General features: G+C 40.2%; 1 protein-coding gene across 4 annotated transcripts; it reads right to left on the reverse strand.

Annotated features, from left to right (window-relative positions):
* Positions 1 to 331: 331 nt before the first annotated feature.
* On the reverse strand, positions 332 to 15,874 carry LOC137258858 (D-aspartate oxidase-like). Of its 4 annotated transcripts, none has more exons than XM_067796555.1 (12): positions 15,796 to 15,874; positions 11,482 to 11,557; positions 8,940 to 9,152; positions 8,358 to 8,469; positions 8,161 to 8,240; positions 7,932 to 7,997; positions 5,617 to 5,671; positions 4,474 to 4,575; positions 4,173 to 4,243; positions 3,693 to 3,810; positions 3,104 to 3,202; positions 332 to 2,637 (listed from the first exon to the last, which is right to left on the reverse strand). In XM_067796555.1, the coding sequence occupies exons 3-12, from the start codon at positions 9,134 to 9,136 to the stop codon at positions 2,521 to 2,523; spliced, it is 1,017 nt and encodes a 338-aa protein (XP_067652656.1). In that variant the 5' UTR covers positions 9,137 to 9,152; positions 11,482 to 11,557; positions 15,796 to 15,874; the 3' UTR covers positions 332 to 2,520. The 4 variants fall into 4 exon arrangements, with proteins under 4 accessions (XP_067652656.1, XP_067652655.1, XP_067652654.1 ...); XM_067796554.1 differs by lacking the exon at positions 15,796 to 15,874 and adding an exon at positions 13,999 to 14,154; XM_067796553.1 differs by lacking the exon at positions 15,796 to 15,874 and having other exon boundaries at positions 11,482 to 11,769.
* Between the last annotated feature and the right edge of the window lie 1,670 nt (positions 15,875 to 17,544).

Genomic DNA, 17,544 nt, shown 5'->3' on the forward strand with positions numbered 1-17,544 from the left:
CTTTTCGGGCCAACACTTTGGTCTGAAATCTAAAATAATGCGAGTAAGAGATACAGAGCTTTTTCATTATGACAACAAAGAAGTATTATGCTGTGACCATGAGTTCAGTCTGATTTATACAGCAATCCAAGTGAAACAGTCAGAGCCGGACAGAGTGCACTGTATATATTGTTCCCTCAATATGTCTTACAACAAGGTGATCAATATTTGCATGTGTTTTCCTACTGTCAAAGGCTGCAACCAGATAATAATTTTGTTTCATATATCTGTTTCAGCAAAGATTTCTTTTTATTTGTGCTTTGTTGTCTCCGCCGCATCACAGAACATCACAGAACGGGGAACTATGTATTCAGCAGCCTCTGTACGTGCACACGTCCTGTTTCTTGTTGAAGCTATATCTCATGAACTTTTGCACCCAACATCATCAAATATGGTGACAGCCTACATTGAGGGGTTACTCAGACACCAGGGTGTCACTGATCATATTTTCAAGGTCACTTTCACCACTCTTCAAACTATCTCAACTGTTGTACCTAGTGTCTTCAAATTTGGTGACAGCCTACAATGTGGGATTACGAAGACACCAGTCGATTTTGGTGATGTTGACCTTATTTTCAAGGTCACATGACTCTTTCATCACACTTCTAACTCTTGTTAACGTGATCTGAACGTGATCTCCTGATCTGTTGTACGAAATATCTTCACATTTGATGATAGCCTACATTGGGGGAATGTGCACAAACCAGTTAACTTTGTTGACCTTGATCTTACATTCAAGGTCACCGCGACTCTTTGACTACTCATCACATTCTTGTGGACATGAACTGTTATACTAAATGTCTATAAATTTGGTGACATCCTATGTAGGGGACTACGCAGCAATCAGTCAGTTTGGGTGACCTTGAACTTATTTTCAGTATGGCCATAACACTTTGTCCACTTTTCGAACTGATCTTAACACAATATTCCATAAAACATTGCCACCAACGTCCTCAATTTTGTTGACAGCCTACACTGGATGATTATCCTGACACCCACCTCGTGTGTGAGCAAAAGTGAAGAGTAATGGATATGTTATAAATATTTCATTCTGCTTTAGGAGCGGGGGACATTGCCATGTCAGTGGTAAACACTTGTTATTACTGTATTGGTCATTCCATTTAAAACTGGAAGTTTCCAAAAGGCAGGATTCTGTATACGTTGAAGTCATGCTGCATGCCACGATAGCAAAGGAAGGAAATCAGCAGTGTGAAGACACAGTGTGCCGTTTAGTTAGCTGACTTGATTGCCAAAAGTCTGCCGTACTGTTCTTGTGATCTAGTCATGTTCCCAGGCCATTAGTGGATAGGTGGGTGGAGGATCAGTAGCACAAATGTAAAGTGGGTGGAACATACCTGGCATGAGCGTAAAGTGGGTGGAACACCAGTGGCACAAGCGTAAAGTGGGTGGAACACCAGTGGCACAAGCATAAAGTTGGTGGAAGATCAGTAGCACAAGTGTAAAGAGAGTGGAACACCAGTAGCTCAAGCGTAAAGTAGGTGGAACATCAGCAGTATGGTGGAGCGCGACAAATGTAACATGCACACATTAAAATAGGTGCAGCTTTAGTAGTAGGGCGTGTTCTATTCAAATATCATAACAAACGCATTTTTCCTCATTTTACTAGCAGAATCAAAATAACCAGTGAGAATGCTCTTCTCAAAACACAACTTTTATCATAACATCAGCCAGACGTTGTAAAAAGGGCACTAACGAGATTGCTCATGAGATCATCCTCTGACAAACTACAACAGTCAAAGTGGAAAAACAATATTAATCTAGTATACGTAAAATATACTCAGTAGGGTCAGGAGTAAAATGTTTTCTCCCAGCAGGGATAATCTACAACTTATAGTCTCCCTGCTCCCAGACAGTTTCATCATACCGCTTTCAAGGCTTTGTGCACCTCGTATGCATAGAGTTCAAATATTACAGTTTCATCAAGGAGAACAATACTTAACATGATAATAAGGTATGAGTTAACAACATATAATGGCTTCACTCTGCACCAATGACTGCCAGTAAAACAGTCATATACACATACACAATTGGTTTCTGTTTTAACTACTACAAATGGGAAATTCGCCACCTAGACCCGCATTATGAATATTATAATTACATCATGAAATGGGTTCATCCTTATTATGTGCAACTTTTTAGACACAGTGTAAGCGAATAACTGTTAATATGTATCCAATATGCCATCCTTGCCCCAGTTTTAATGTAGGGTGCACAATAACAGTTACAAAGGAATTCTTCCTGTAGCGACTATCATCAATACCGTCTGGCATACAGGTGATTACATGGTTCCGGAATATTGGTGTGAAGCTGATAAATATGATCCGTATCGTGGGTTCATTCTTACAATTTACAGGTAATTTCACCGAGCTGTATTAAGGAATGCAACGTTACATTACATGTCGTGAGTTTGTTCTGCCAATGCATCTTTAGGCCAGAATGGATCGAGTCTGACAATGCTGGTTAAAGTTTTGAGTGAGATGAGCTGTCGACCAACTCATTCACCATCTGTGCGGCGTCGACGGCAGTTGCCCAGCTCAAGCTGATGCCATTGGCACCATGACCGTAGTTGTGGACCACCTGTTGCAGACAACATAAAATAGTACAGTGGGATTTGCCTGATGTTACTAGACTTCATTATATTCTTTAAAATAAACCTGTAAGTATGTAACAGTAATTATTCATGACTACACACGCTTGGTATAATCAAAATGTGTCATGATTTACTAATCTTCATGAGAACTATGTCACATTTGTAAGTCTCATTATAACAGCACCAATGCACGAATGGAAACAGAACACTAGTTGAATTATTATTCTCAAATGGTGATTGTAAATGTAGTGTTCCTAACACATGATGTCCTATTTGGGGAGCCTGATGGCTCATATATTGGATTAATTATACACGTTACTTATATTAGTTCATGTGTGGTAGTATCTCTTGATATCTACGCTCACCCCCATCTCAACAATACACTGTCCCTGGGTTCGTCGATCTCTACATCAATGTTTAGTAGTGAGAACACCGTCTCCCTCCCGTTCCTACCTTCAGTGTCCTACTGCCAAGCTTCATGCTCTCCTTCTCAACCCTGATGGGAATCCTTGTCGGGCGGAGACCGGCCCACTCGTCGATAACTTTGGCTCCCTTAAAGAACAAATGAAAAATCATTTTTCGATAAAAAGGGTCCACTTTCACCCCATTTTTCGTTCAGTCAATGACAATACAGTCATAAACATCAGATACAATTTGACCTAGCCACTACTTCAAAACCAGCTTGATGATATGTTCTACTAGCCACTACTTCAATAACAACTTGATATGTTCTACTAGCCACTACTTCAAAACCAGCTTGATGATATGTTCTACTAGCCACTACTTCAATAACAACTTGATATGTTCTAGAAGCCATTACTTCACTACCAGCTTGATGATATGGTCTACTAGCCACTACTTCACTACCAGCTTGATGATATGTTCAACTAGCCTCCACCTCACTATCAGCTTGATGGTGCTTGCAGCTAGCCACCAAAAAGGCGCATCTCCTGTTCAGAACCAACATCCAGGTACGTTTGGGAGACAAGATAGGTAAAAGGGACACTCCTAGACGGAGTAATGCAGCCTTTCATCTTGGTACCTCCAGGCCAGGTATCTTCTCCTTGCCCCTTCTAAGGATGTCCTCCGTCAAGGCGGGATCAATTTCTTCGCTGAAATTTCCCTCCTGGCGACACCCGCCAAGTATCATGTAGTCAGCGCTGGAACACATCCACGTACACGTATATCATCGATACTGGGAGATGAAGGAACACCCACACACACGCAAACACACGCAAACACACACACACACACACACACACGCACACACACACACACGTGCACCATCAATTCATGGAGGTGGAGGAACGCACACACGCACGTATATCATCTATACCTGGAGGTGAGGAACACACACACATATGTATATCAATACGCAGACAGCGGGGAGTACAGGCACCCATACGCAGATGTATACTGATGGGATAGGGGTGGAAACTCAGATGGTTCTGGTATGGCATGTAATTCTGTTACAAGGGGTAACACATGATTGTTCTATGATCAGTGGTATTTGTGCACTTACTGTGGTACTGCATATGTGCTGTAGCCATCATGCTCTATGTAATAGAATCCACGTATCCAGGGAGCTCGCATCTGAAGACATCACAACAGTTAGGATATATCTCCTATAATACTGAGGTACTGGCACAGACGTATAAGTGCACCTTCCATACAGTTCATTGCCAGGATACTGCTATATCTAGCGGACGTAGAAGTCAAAATGTCAGTACTGCTAACCTTAGAAGTGACGTGGAAGTAAAGCAGACAAGACAATTCATATAATACTTAGGTAGCCAACGAGTTTTCAGCGAGTCGTTCCTTACGCGGATAAGCTGTCCTCTGATGGGATAAATCGATTCGTCACCTATCAAGTACTTTGCATTCAGGCCGCAACAGTTGGCCACTACGTCGTACTGGCCACACAACTGAAACATTGGAACAAGTGAATACTACACTTACATGGCATACCGAACAACTGTAACACTGGAGCAGGTGAATACTACACTTACATGGCATACCACACAACTGAAACATTGGAGTAGGTGAATACTACACTTACATGGTATACCACACAACTGAAACATTGGAGTAGGTGAATACTACACTTACATGGTATACCACACAACTGAAACATTGGAGCAGGTGAATACTACACTTACATGGCATACCACACAACTGAAACATTGGAGTATGTGAATATTACACTTACATGGCATACCACACAACTGAAACATTTGTGCAAGTGAATACTACACTTACATGGCATACCACACAACTGAAACATTGGAGTAGGTGAATATTACACTTACATGGCATACCACACAACTGAAACATTGGAGTAGGTGAATATTACACTTACATGGCAAACCACACAACTGAAACATTGGAGTAGGTGAATACTACACTTACATGGTATACCACACAACTGAAACATTGGAGCAGGTGAATACTACACTTACATGGTATACCACACAACTGAAACATTGGAGTAGGTGAATATTACACTTACATGGCATACCACACAACTGAAACATTGGAGCAGGTGAATACTACACTTACATGGCATACCACACAACTGAAACATTGGAGTAGGTGAATATTACACTTACATGGCATACCACACAACTGAAACATTGGTGCAAGTGAATACTACACTTACATGGCATACCACACAACTGAAACATTGGAGTAGGTGAATACTACACTTACATGGCATACCACACAACTGAAACATTGAAGCAGTTCAGTATGGCTGTGTCTGCATGGAACTGTATCGCAGTAGCTACATGACTGAACCATTTCTGTATCTTCATGTAAGTTAAGAACGAAATTTTTTGGGGCACCTATTGTTAAAGCAGGACTCCGCTGAACTGCTTGTATACATGATTCCTCGACCAATGCAAGGAAATGAGATACAAGAGTGTTCATATTTACAATTTACATGAAGGAATGAATATATATCTCACCTCTTCCAAAGACGTCAGTGTTCTAAATACCACCTGTCCGCCGTGTTCTTTATATCTGAAACAAAGGTACTCTGAACTGGTCATTTGCAATTAACATCCAGCTACACCAATGCCAATTCCTAACGTAAAAACATACCAGCATCAGCACAGTATACCTAAACATTAGCACATATTTATTATCCACGCTTCACGTCTTGCACCACCATCAGTAACTGAGAACAATACACTTTTTGATTTAGCCTTCACTCCATCATGATGTGTACAAAGCTTGTCGATGGGTGTTTTCATGCGGTCAGGCGTGAAGATTTGTATAATTTGAATAGTCCTGGCAATATATGTATCAACCGCTCGTTGATGGTACGAAGAAGAGATCATTCTGTAATGACCCAGTTAGAATTGTTCAGCGTTAAAAGCTACATGCAATATGGATCTCATACATGTGAGTGAATCTAGTTTCAAGCCGCACTCAGCAATATACCAGCTATTATACATCCAGCGGCTTGTAAATAATCGAGTCTGGACCAGACAATCCTGTGACGAAAAGCATGAGAATCGATCTACAACACTGGGTGTGTCAACTCTATACGCATCCGTCCCGATCCTTGGACGATTTACCTCTTTCAAAGGCCTACTCTATCAATGATCACAAACTGATGTACCTGCTTCTACATACGACCGACATCAATATGGTGTTACGAGGCTGTGGCTTCACGGTTTTGAAAATGCTTGTGGCAATTTTTGAGGTGGGACATAGTGTAAGTCTGGCGTCAGGGAGGCCGCAAATATTCATGGATATAGTTTAACCACTGTAAACTGTACAGCAGACACAGCAGACACAGCAGTACAGAGTTAATATAACGTATCAGAAACTATGATGGCGATTATTAGTAGCAGTCTTCAGCCAAAAATATTTTAATTGATATTTCTAAACGGACTCGGGGGTCTCATATCAGCACATAGATAAATAATATTCAAATAAACACTTTCAATCACAGCGATATTTCCGTGTCCCCGTACAGCAGAATGGATGTTACTGTAACAGTGAAGGTTTTAACATTAGTCTTAAATGTTTGTATATTTTCACAAGTAATTTATTGAAGTAATCAGGACATCTTCATGGAGAATATAAATCGCCTGGTGTTATGAAACTTTTCGAATTTATGTAGTTTCCAGAATGTTCTTGGTGACGACTTACTTACTTATTTACATAGTTCATATTCCCTGTTCTTTTCAGATTCAAATGTTACTGAGGCATGTAATGTTTTCCTTGGTAATCTTATGAATGAAATTTAGGATCTGGGAAGGGTAGCGTGCCTGGAATGACAAATGGAGACTTCTGTCTAATGCCTCGTAGTGATTCAACGTCAATAGACACCGTTGGCCACGTCATGGCGACGTTTTCAGCAAACAGTAAAGTTATAGGCCTTCCGTAGTGGACAGCCACCATCAACGACTCAACATCACGTCTATTTTAGTTGATTCGACCGTCCGACACAGGCCGGAGCCAAACAGTCCTTACATTCCGTACACGCGCGACATACAGCCAGACGACAGGACACGAGTCTTCCAAGGTGAACCTTACCTCAGGATTTGTGTTCTGGGCTGGGGTCGCTTTGGAGGTGCGGCCGTTATGATGTGGGTAGTGATAACACCTGAGGGAGGACGTCAATGACTGTGATCGAGGGGAACGTGAATTCCGCGACGTGGCGATACATACTATCCACTGCACGAACTCGGATACGAATGATCTTATCCAGACCATCTATTGGCGTTTAAAGGCTTTTAGTCTGTGTATTTAACATGTCATGGTTAACTCCGTTTGTTTGTTTATATATTTCACAATAGCATCTGCCTTTGAGCGTATATTTTCTGTTTGGATCACCAGACTCTTTAGCACGTTTAGTCCGCCTATTCCCCGTTGGCCGTAAGCCACCTTATTTACACCCGCTTCGTAGTAGTCCTATTGTTCTCATTGTTAACAAGACGCGCATGGGAATATTACAATAGATTAAAGTTCTTATCCGTTTGTCGTTGATTTACTGCCTTAATCTGGTAGAACAGAGTCTTTCTAAATAACAGTGATTTATATTATGTTTGCTTTGTTTTCTGTTTGAATGGCAGTGGTTTGAATATAGCCGAATCTGGAACAGATTTACTGTGACAGGTATTCTGTGCAAGCCCCACGCCAGCTGGTGCACTCATCAAATCACTAGGCAAACTTTCAGATCCATTATGTTGCCTTTTTCATGTATACGTGGATTGAGACCTGCGTGTAATAGTTATAGATATTAGTTCTCGTGTCTGTCTGCACTCACTTCCTCATAAGCCATGGTAGGTACTTCTTGGGTTCCGTGATAACAGTTGTGATGTTATACCCGTGTCTGAAATATACACGTATACAATCAGGGAGCGATTTCACTTTCAGAATATTAAGTGTAATTAAATGAAACTGTGTTCGTCTTTTCACGTGTGTTACAGTGATCCTTGGTCATATTGTAACGATGTGTCAACAAACTGTTTATTTGTGAGTGACATAATACTTACTTCTGATTCGAGTTCAACCGCTGAAGTTCATCCCGGGACAGCTTATGGTATGAGAAGATCACCTCGTTCAAAAACTGAGGCTGGAAATGTAAACACCATTTACGATATTAAGAGAAGCTGAAGCGCTGAAATAGTCCTTTAAGAGAACGCTTCCATCAAATGTTTAGTGACTATACTGCACTAACGTATCAACATACCTCTTCCGTATCCTGCAGCACGAACCCATTGGTGACGTTGTTTCCAGACGATGATGCCTCCGAAGACAAAGCCAGACTAGAGAAGTGTTGCCAAGAAATCTTTGACCACCGTCTGTCAGTGTAGTAAAATGTTGTGTATACCACAGACTTGTCCAACAAAAAGTGGTATGTCTTTACGTAAGCTAGTTTAATTTTAAATAATGCTGCCCTCCGGTGTGGGGAATGTTTTTAGGAAGTTTGTTGATGTCCTTAAATATGCATCCTGTGCCTTCTTGTTGTTAAGATAAATTGAAAGGGAACTTGGAACGAGGGTCTGTAACTCCACTATACAAGAAATTACACAACAAAGCATAGCATGAGGAATAGTACTCCCTACTATACTGTCTGTATGTTTGGTGAGACAGGCTCATTCAAACATATTCCAGTAAGCATTTAAAATGGGTCTTTGAAAAGTCTCTATGTTTCTTTATATTGCTTATACTTAAGGGAAATCAAAATAATAAATTCAGAATATTTTTTCCAATGTTGCCATGAATGAATATCTGACAGCAGGACCAAGTGACAGACACAGCTCATACTCACTTCAACGTATCAATGGGAACGCCTTTTATGTGACCGAGGTTGGGCCTAAAGAGGCCACCGGCTCCAGCACTGGTTGTATCATTACCAAACTTGTTGGCTATGATAGTGATCTGAGCAGCCGGAATCAATCTCTGTATGTTAATGGCAGTGGACAGTCCCACTATTCCCGCCCCAACGACGCAAACACGAACCATCATTGACGCTTCCGGTGACCTGTATGGGAATATTAAATTGTCAAGTCATTAAATATCACTTGATCCATATCCATTATTATACATACATGCTCGCTTCTTTCATTTATATGTTCGTTGTCTTGCTTCTTGTACTGCCACATGTGTGCGTTAATGGTTCTTACACTGTCCGTCCTTGCCTTCTTGCATTGTGATAAATATCCTCGGCCTTGCGTTTTTGTTCAGTATACTTGCTTGTTCTGATACATTTGTGTACGTCAATGGTTCTCGTATTGCTACACGTGTCCATCCTCACTTTCCGGAATTGCTACACGTATACCCGTCCTTACTTTCTTGTATTATCAAATGTCTCCAGCCTTACTTACTTGTATTGGTACATGTGTCCGTCGTTCCTTTCCTGTATTACTACGTGTATCCACCCTTACATGTTTCTATTACAACATGTGACCACCTATACTTTCTTGTATTGCATTACTACATGTGACCAACTATACTTTCTTGTATTGCATTATTACATGTGACCAGCTATACTTTCTTATATTGCATTACTACATGTGACCAACTATACTTTCTTGTATTGCATTACTACAGGTGACCAACTATACTTTCTTGTATTGCTACATGTGTTGATCCTTGCATGTTTCTGATACAACATGTGACCAACTATACTTTCTTGTGTTGCTACGTGTGTCCGTCCTTACTTCATTCTATTTCTACATAGGTCCATCATTACTTTCTTATATTTCTATATGTGTCCATCATTGCTTTCTTGTATGTCTAAATGTGTCCATCATTACTTTCTTGTGCTGCTACATGTATCTATCCTTACTTTTTCTGATGTTGCGATATATATGTCATATATGTTCGTCCTTCTTTTTGATTTTGCGCCATATTTGTCCGTCCTTGCTTTCTAATCATTGCGGGGCGGTGGGGTAGCCTAATGGTTAAAGTGTTCGCTCGTCACGCTGAAGACCCGGGTTCGATTCCCCACATGGGTACTATTTGTGAAGCCCATTTTCTGGTGTCCCCCGCCGTGATATTGCTGGAATATTGCTAAAAAGCGGCGTAAAACTAAATTCACTCACTCACTCACTCATTCGAATCATTGCGACGTATATATCCGCCCTTGCTATCATGTGTTGTGACATACATGTTCGTCCTTCTTTTTGATGTTGCGACATATTTGTCCAACCTTGCTTTCTGATAGTGCGACATACATGTATATGTATGCCCTTGCTTTCTGATTTTCGCCATATACGTCCGTCCTTGCTTTCTGATATTGTGACACATTTGTCCGTGGCTGAGTTCTATCATTGCTGTAAAGCGTACCGATCTACCTCAGACTGAATCATATTTGACAGAAGTTCAAGTTCAAGTTCATTAATTAGATTTCAAAATTCAACCATGTAGTTAGGATAAGTAGTTTGAAACACACAACCAAATGTACTGTTCCATGGCAGATCTAACTACACGTTACTTGACATTTCATGTAAGCATTATATATCCACAGACACCTCTGAACTCGGAAAGCTACTTGAACTGACTTGTTTATGTATACACAGCGAGACTGACCCACATCATCTGGGGTTGACCTAGTCACCTATATATTGACTTACATCCTCCTTACCTCTCTCACACACGCTCACATACAGATAACGCGCGCCCGTACACACACATACACATACACACACACACACACACACACACACACACACACACACACACACACACACACACACACACACACAGTCACTCAAACACACAAACTGACAAATCAGTCATACATACTTCATTAAAAAAATCGATGGATTTTACAAAGCAGCGTCTTAAGGAATATGACATGAAAACATAATCCACAACTGACATAGATTCTTCCAGTGTCTAATAATGTGATATTAGTTTCGACTAATGCTCGTATCAAAGTTGAGAGAGAGAGAGAGAGAGAGAGAGAGAAGGAAGGTGGGTACAAGTGCCGGCCTCTGTACGTACGTGTGGTCCTCCTGACACCGTGCCGGCGAGTGTCGTCATATCACTACGGAAATTTCGGGTAAATGCCAGCTGACTGACCTACTTCATTCTTCTGATTTGAAAAGTCGGCTGCCTTAGAAGTATTTTTAGAATTCAGTTTAGAGTGAAGACTTTATTGTCACGGTTTTATATCATAAACATTAATTAAGGACAATACAATGTAAGCAATCAACACTCATTAGGGGAAATCAGCAAAGGGAGATAACTGGAATAGGCAACCAGTCGTAACCAAAACTCACACAATGTCTTAGATGTATAAGAAGTGCAACATTAAGAACACTCATTAATGCATTATATGATGGCTCCGGTCACTCATCACCTACCTGTATCTACATATAGAGTAACTCCACTATCACATCGGGCATTCTCACAATCACCGGGTCGTTAGTGGAATTATTCCTGTAAGAAATCAGGTATCTTTAACTAATGTCATATTACAAAAGGGAGCGAACACCAGATCTTCATATGACCAGATGTATATACTTTACAACACACACGCGTTGCCGATGTCAACGTTTCTGACTGTTCCATACAGAAACGCACTATAGACGCGGGGTAAAGCTTTCATTTCCTTGTGGCGTTTAGCAAGGGAGGCAACTGAGATTAGTTCCGAGAGAGAAATCAATACCTGCATGGTTATCTGAAAGTGGGAAAAGACAATGTATATAGGGGGGAAGTGGTGTATCTGGTATAACACGGCATACCCGCTGTACTGGTGAGATGGTAAATCTAGTGTTGGTGTGCTTCAGGGACAAATACAACATACTATAACCATGCGTGTACCGTTGGGTAATATAACCATGTGTATATCATTGGGTAATATAACCATGTGTGTATCATTTGGTAATATAACCATGTGTATATCATTGGGTAATATAGCCCTGTGTATATCATTGGGTAATATAGCCATGTGTATATCATTTGGTAATATAACCATGTGTATATCATTGGGTAATATAACCATGTGTATGTCATTCGGTAATATAGCCATCTGTATATCATTTGGTAATATAACCATGTGTATATCATTGGGTAATATAGCAATGTGTATATCATTCGGTAATATAACCATGTGTATATCATTGGGTAATATAACCATGTGTATATCATTGGGTAATATAACCATGTGTGTATCATTTGGTAATATAACCATGTGTATATCATTCGGTAATATAGCCCTGTGTATATCATTGGGTAATATAGCCATGTGTATATCATTTGGTAATATAACCATGTGTATATCATTGGGTAATATAACCATGTGTATGTCATTCGGTAATATAGCCATCTGTATATCATTTGGTAATATAACCATGTGTATATCATTGGGTAATATAACCATGTGTGTATCATTTGGTAATATAACCATGTGTATATCATTGGGTAATACAACCATGTGTATATCATTCGGTAATATAACCATGTGTATATCATTGGGTAATATAACCATGTGTATATCATTGGGTAATATAACCATGTGTGTATCATTTGGTAATATAACCATGTGTATATCATTCGGTAATATAGCCCTGTGTATATCATTGGGTAATATAGCCATGTGTATATCATTTGGTAATATAACCATGTGTATATCATTGGGTAATATAACCATGTGTATGTCATTCGGTAATATAGCCATCTGTATATCATTTGGTAATATAACCATGTGTATATCATTGGGTAATATAGCAATGTGTATATCATTCGGTAATATAACCATGTGTATATCATTGGGTAATACAACCATGTGTATATCATTGGGTAATATAACCACGTGTATATCATTGGGTAATATGACCATGTGCATGTCATTGGGTAATATAACCATGTGTATATCATTGGGTAATATAACCATGTGTATGTCATTGGGTAATATGACAATGTATATCGTTGGGTAATACAACAATGTGTATGTCATTGGGTAATATAACCATGTGTATATCGTTGGGTAATATAGCAATGTGCATATCGTCGGGTAATATAGACATGTATGTGTTATGGGGAAATGTATTTAAAGTGTGAATTACACATGTCACGTTACAAATGTTCAATAACACTAAACACACACAACAGTTGATAATATAGGTAATGTCCATGTGTCAGTTATAGTTTAACAGTTATTGATAGCAGCAGAGTTAATTGATATCTGCACATGAAATTGTGAGTGACGCTGTACGTGTTTTGAAATACATATGAACCACACAATAACAGCCACAGCTATAGTCAATGTTCCTGCCTGAACACCAGCCATTGTGGACGATGGGACGTGGAAATCACGAAATTAAAGGTGGGAGGCATTATCATGTTGTAGTATATTCCTTCAGTATCGCTGTAATTGTGGTGGGTATTATTCTGAATAACGGACTACCACCTGTATACCTGATGAAGGCCAAACTATTCGCCCGGATGTAGCTAGGTGGTCATTAACCTTTGGACAAGATCAATACGTCCATGGCAAAATATTGCCTGGACTTATTGACCTAGGCCAAGCGTGAATATGTGGGGCGTGGTGTTGTCCTCGGATGACTGAAAAGTGGGAAATCGCACTGCACATATATCGGCATCATTCCTCACATGGCAGTCAGCCATGTACCAGCTAGGTAGCTCAAGCATCATTCGGTAAGGATATCTTAATCATTAGCAGTAACTTGTGTCGTACAATTTCTCATTTCAAGCTACTACAAACGAGTCGATCAAATATCAAGGTACGTGTACAAGCTTCGCTGGGGCGTTCATTTCCACAGCGATGCTTTCAGCTTCTAATGTGGTAGTGTGCAGTATATCACGACCTGACGATAAAACATATGACGTATGGAACGTATTGCAATAGCCACTGATACCTCATCATTTCCTTTTCATTTGAACCATCTGTTCCGCCCTTAAAAGGTACACCAGCTGCTTCATATGAACTTGCTACTCCAAACATAAATGTACCTTCACATATATATGGAATGAAGTGAACTTGCTTACTGTCCGATGGGATCGGTTACGCCCCTGAAGGTCGTTGCCAGGCAACCAGCGCGAGTACCTGCATGCAGCCTATACGCTATGGGTGTATACGATCGAGCTAGATCCTCCTCAGAGCTAGCTGTTATAGCAGTGCCAAGAGTACTGTCTGTTCAATGAAACTGAAACGTGGTTGCATTTCCAGTTTTGCAGAACACGCTATCCTAAACTAATTTGGCGTTTTAGCATATAATTCCCTTTATTCAGACAATTATAAAAATAGGTTAGGAAAACAGATGCGTTCATTTATGGACATCTGTCCCGTTGCTCGTTAAATATGGTATTCCAAGAAATTATTTTGAAAATTGTTTCTGCAAATTTGTAATATATGTATGGAAACAATAGAAGTTTTACTGCACGACTAAATATAATTGAGTACACTACCGATCACAGTTTGTAGGAAATAGTGTTAATATCTTCGGCTTATCCCAATATTCGACCACTTTTCTCTTCATATCCAATATTTCTAAGTCCTTTTGTTGTTGTTTTTTCCCCGGACCTTCATTAGTCCTCGGACACTATAAATATGAACCAGTCTAAAACTTGAATATTTTCGTTCGACCACCACTGTTTTGCGTAGATATGCCTCAATTGGGTCTTTTTTCATTCTGGAAAATCCAATTATTTCCATACAGTGTTCGGGCCGTTGGAAGGATGTGATCACTGAAGATGTCAACATGTCGCTCCTTAGTCAAATTTCCAATGAAAATACCCAGCAGGGTCACTCTACGTAATGATATATCTCATCTCACGAGTGGAATTTCGGGCCATGTTTGGGGCGTTGGCAATTAGGTCCCACTGTGTCTTTTGTCCAAATGTTCACACATGACTTTCAAAACAGTATCCCAATCTTGGTTTGGTTTTCGAGAGTACACCAGTTTAAACGTCTTTATTCATATTCATCAATTTGTGGGGGGCATTCCGTGCTTTTTAACCAAGGGAAGTCTTTGTAATTCTTGTCTGGTAAGGTTTTCACTACATACTTGAGGACTTCTTCTATTAATCATGTCATTCCTGATATTCTCAACTTTTTTCACTTCCCCCTATTAACAACCTTACCAAGTCGCCAGCAATCTGTACTGAATTTCCTTGGCCTACCTGTCCCTATCTTTAGCTCGAACCCAACTCCTGACTCAATATTCTTCAAAGTTCTGTATACCGAAAACAGGGGCATGTCATGTCTACCAGCCAGCTCTTTTGCGTTAGTCACACCCCTTTCACAATCATCTAAAACCTGCATTCTTTTCTCCTCATCTGTCAAATCGGCCACGTCAACAAAGGAAGCCATCTGCTACACCAGGGGAGATAACTATTGGTGTAGTGATGTTCATTCTCTAGCCTACAAGAGTTGCCTCACTTATGAGTACTTTTACTACATAATGTAACACATTTTAGAATTCTGTTGTCAGTATTAGGAAACAAAGATTTTCTCAGTAATTTCTGGGAAAGCTTTATACACCTCAATGGCAATAGCTTCGAACGATATACACAATGTATCTTTTGTACTGTTGCATACAATGGCAATAGGCTGATGTTTGATGGCAATAGGCTGATGTTTTCATCAGCTAATTTACAGTATAACTGATTTGCCTACGTATGTGTTTGTGACGGGTGGAACAGGAAACACTCACCTTTTCGCGCCGGAACACCTACTGTTATCACTGCCTGGCAGTAATTCACCAGCCCGGGCCAGCCATAAGCTGGAATCGCACACATACGACAGTGTCGACGCATTATTATAATCAGTCAGATAAAAGATTCAGCTAATTAATGCTTTTGAGCCCAATTACTATTCAGTTTTAATAACAGTGTATGCGTGTCATGCGACGCACAGGTGTTCTGCAAATCCTGTTGTACCGGCGTTTCATATGTATCACGACCTCCATACATGTCACTGATCAGGCTAAAGTAGCATACGTGATTCTGCATACCGGGTTAACACCAGGGCTCTCGTGTCATGTCAGAAACATCCTACGCCATGCGCAAAACACCAGGTAATTTGGTGTATGCTACCGGGTTATTCGTGTGTTCTCAGATTGGATTATGTGTTAAAGACTCACGGGCGGATCCAGCCTTTTGACAAGGGGCGGGGGTGCACTTTTGTCATTTTTATCTTCAGTGGTGGGGTGGGGTTGATTGAGAATCAGAATTCCCTATTCATTTTGGAGGAGGATTTGAACCTGTCTCGCAGAGCAATAAGGCGTAGGGTCCGGTCATCCCGTGGGGTGGTTTTCTTTTTCCGTCCCCGACCACGCCTCATTTCACGTCATCAGTCACTCTATAGAGATTCCAAAGTCTGGATATCACGCTAACAGACTTGTGAAAAGTTGTTGCAACCTGTCGTAATGAGCTTCCACCATTAACCATGCCAATTGCCTCCCATTTCTGTGCCAAAGTTAAGTACTGTCTCGCCATATTAACAATGTTTTTAACCGTTGTGTTTGACAGTGCACATACATGTTACGTGTAAATCTAAGTGCATGTAACTTCGGGAGCATGTAGTGCACGTGCATGGAAAGCATTGTGGTGAGTTTGAGTGAACTGCTCTTCACGAAAACGATAATACACGGCGCTGAAGTTAGTAAACAGAAATTTTGAATTGCCCTAAGAAACATGCGTTCCCTTAAATTTTGTCATGAGTATATATTCATGTAAACAGCTCCGAGATTATTGAGAGTCATCACAGGATGCTTAGTTTGACATGAATTCACGTCTGCCAGTGACGTTTCAGACATGTTCAGTTGACCAAAGGTCAGGCCTAAGTGCTTGCCGTGACATGTCGTCGATATTTCGCTGTTGGAGAAATAAGATCACAATCAATGGTATTCTGCTCTGTTCCAACCTTTTGGTATAACCTTTTGGTTTTTATCAAACATTAGTATGACAAGAGTCAAGCATCCAGTAAACTAACATTTTAAACTCTCCACAGTACCTAAAATACCAATGGAACTTTTTAAGACTACCACCAATAGTTTCATTGTATACCTTCCACTTGGGAACATTATATCAATGAAAAGTCAGTGGTAAGGATGTCCGAATCGTGTTTTATATCTTATCTAAAGCGTACTTACGCTAAGGAATTTGGGCTGGGCTTAGACTTAATCTTGAATGCTAATCTTGGGAGAAGGACCAATTTAGATAGTGCAACAATCTTGCATGAATGCTCGGCTCCGCACAAATTACTAAACGATAAAGCACTTTAAACTAAAAGACACATTTTCTTAGCAAGATCAAAGGGCTAGCCCCTCTCCGTTGACAATGTTATTAAAGGTATTAAAGACTGAGAACTCATTGCAGGAAAATTAATACTTGGTATTCTTTATTCTGTGGAAATAGTATTCACCGTTACATTTTGTAAAATATGTGTTTTCATGTTCATT

This window comes from Haliotis asinina, chromosome 12 (assembly GCF_037392515.1).
Source record: "Haliotis asinina isolate JCU_RB_2024 chromosome 12, JCU_Hal_asi_v2, whole genome shotgun sequence".
NCBI lineage: Eukaryota > Metazoa > Mollusca > Gastropoda > Lepetellida > Haliotidae > Haliotis > Haliotis asinina.

What these genes read in the sequence shown, in the direction of transcription:
- LOC137258858 (XM_067796555.1), bottom strand. Translation starts at nt 9,136, where the DNA reads ATGATGGTTCGTGTTTGCGTCGTTGGGGCGGGAATAGTGGGACTGTCC. An exon ending in GTTCCCATTGATACGTTGAA is followed by an intron (nt 8,470 to 8,939) that starts GTGAGTATGAGC and finishes CTACACTGACAG; the next exon opens with ACGGTGGTCAAAGATTTCTT. An exon ending in CACTGACGTCTTTGGAAGAG is followed by an intron (nt 4,576 to 5,616) that starts GTGAGATATATA and finishes CCAATGTTTCAG; the next exon opens with TTGTGTGGCCAGTACGACGT.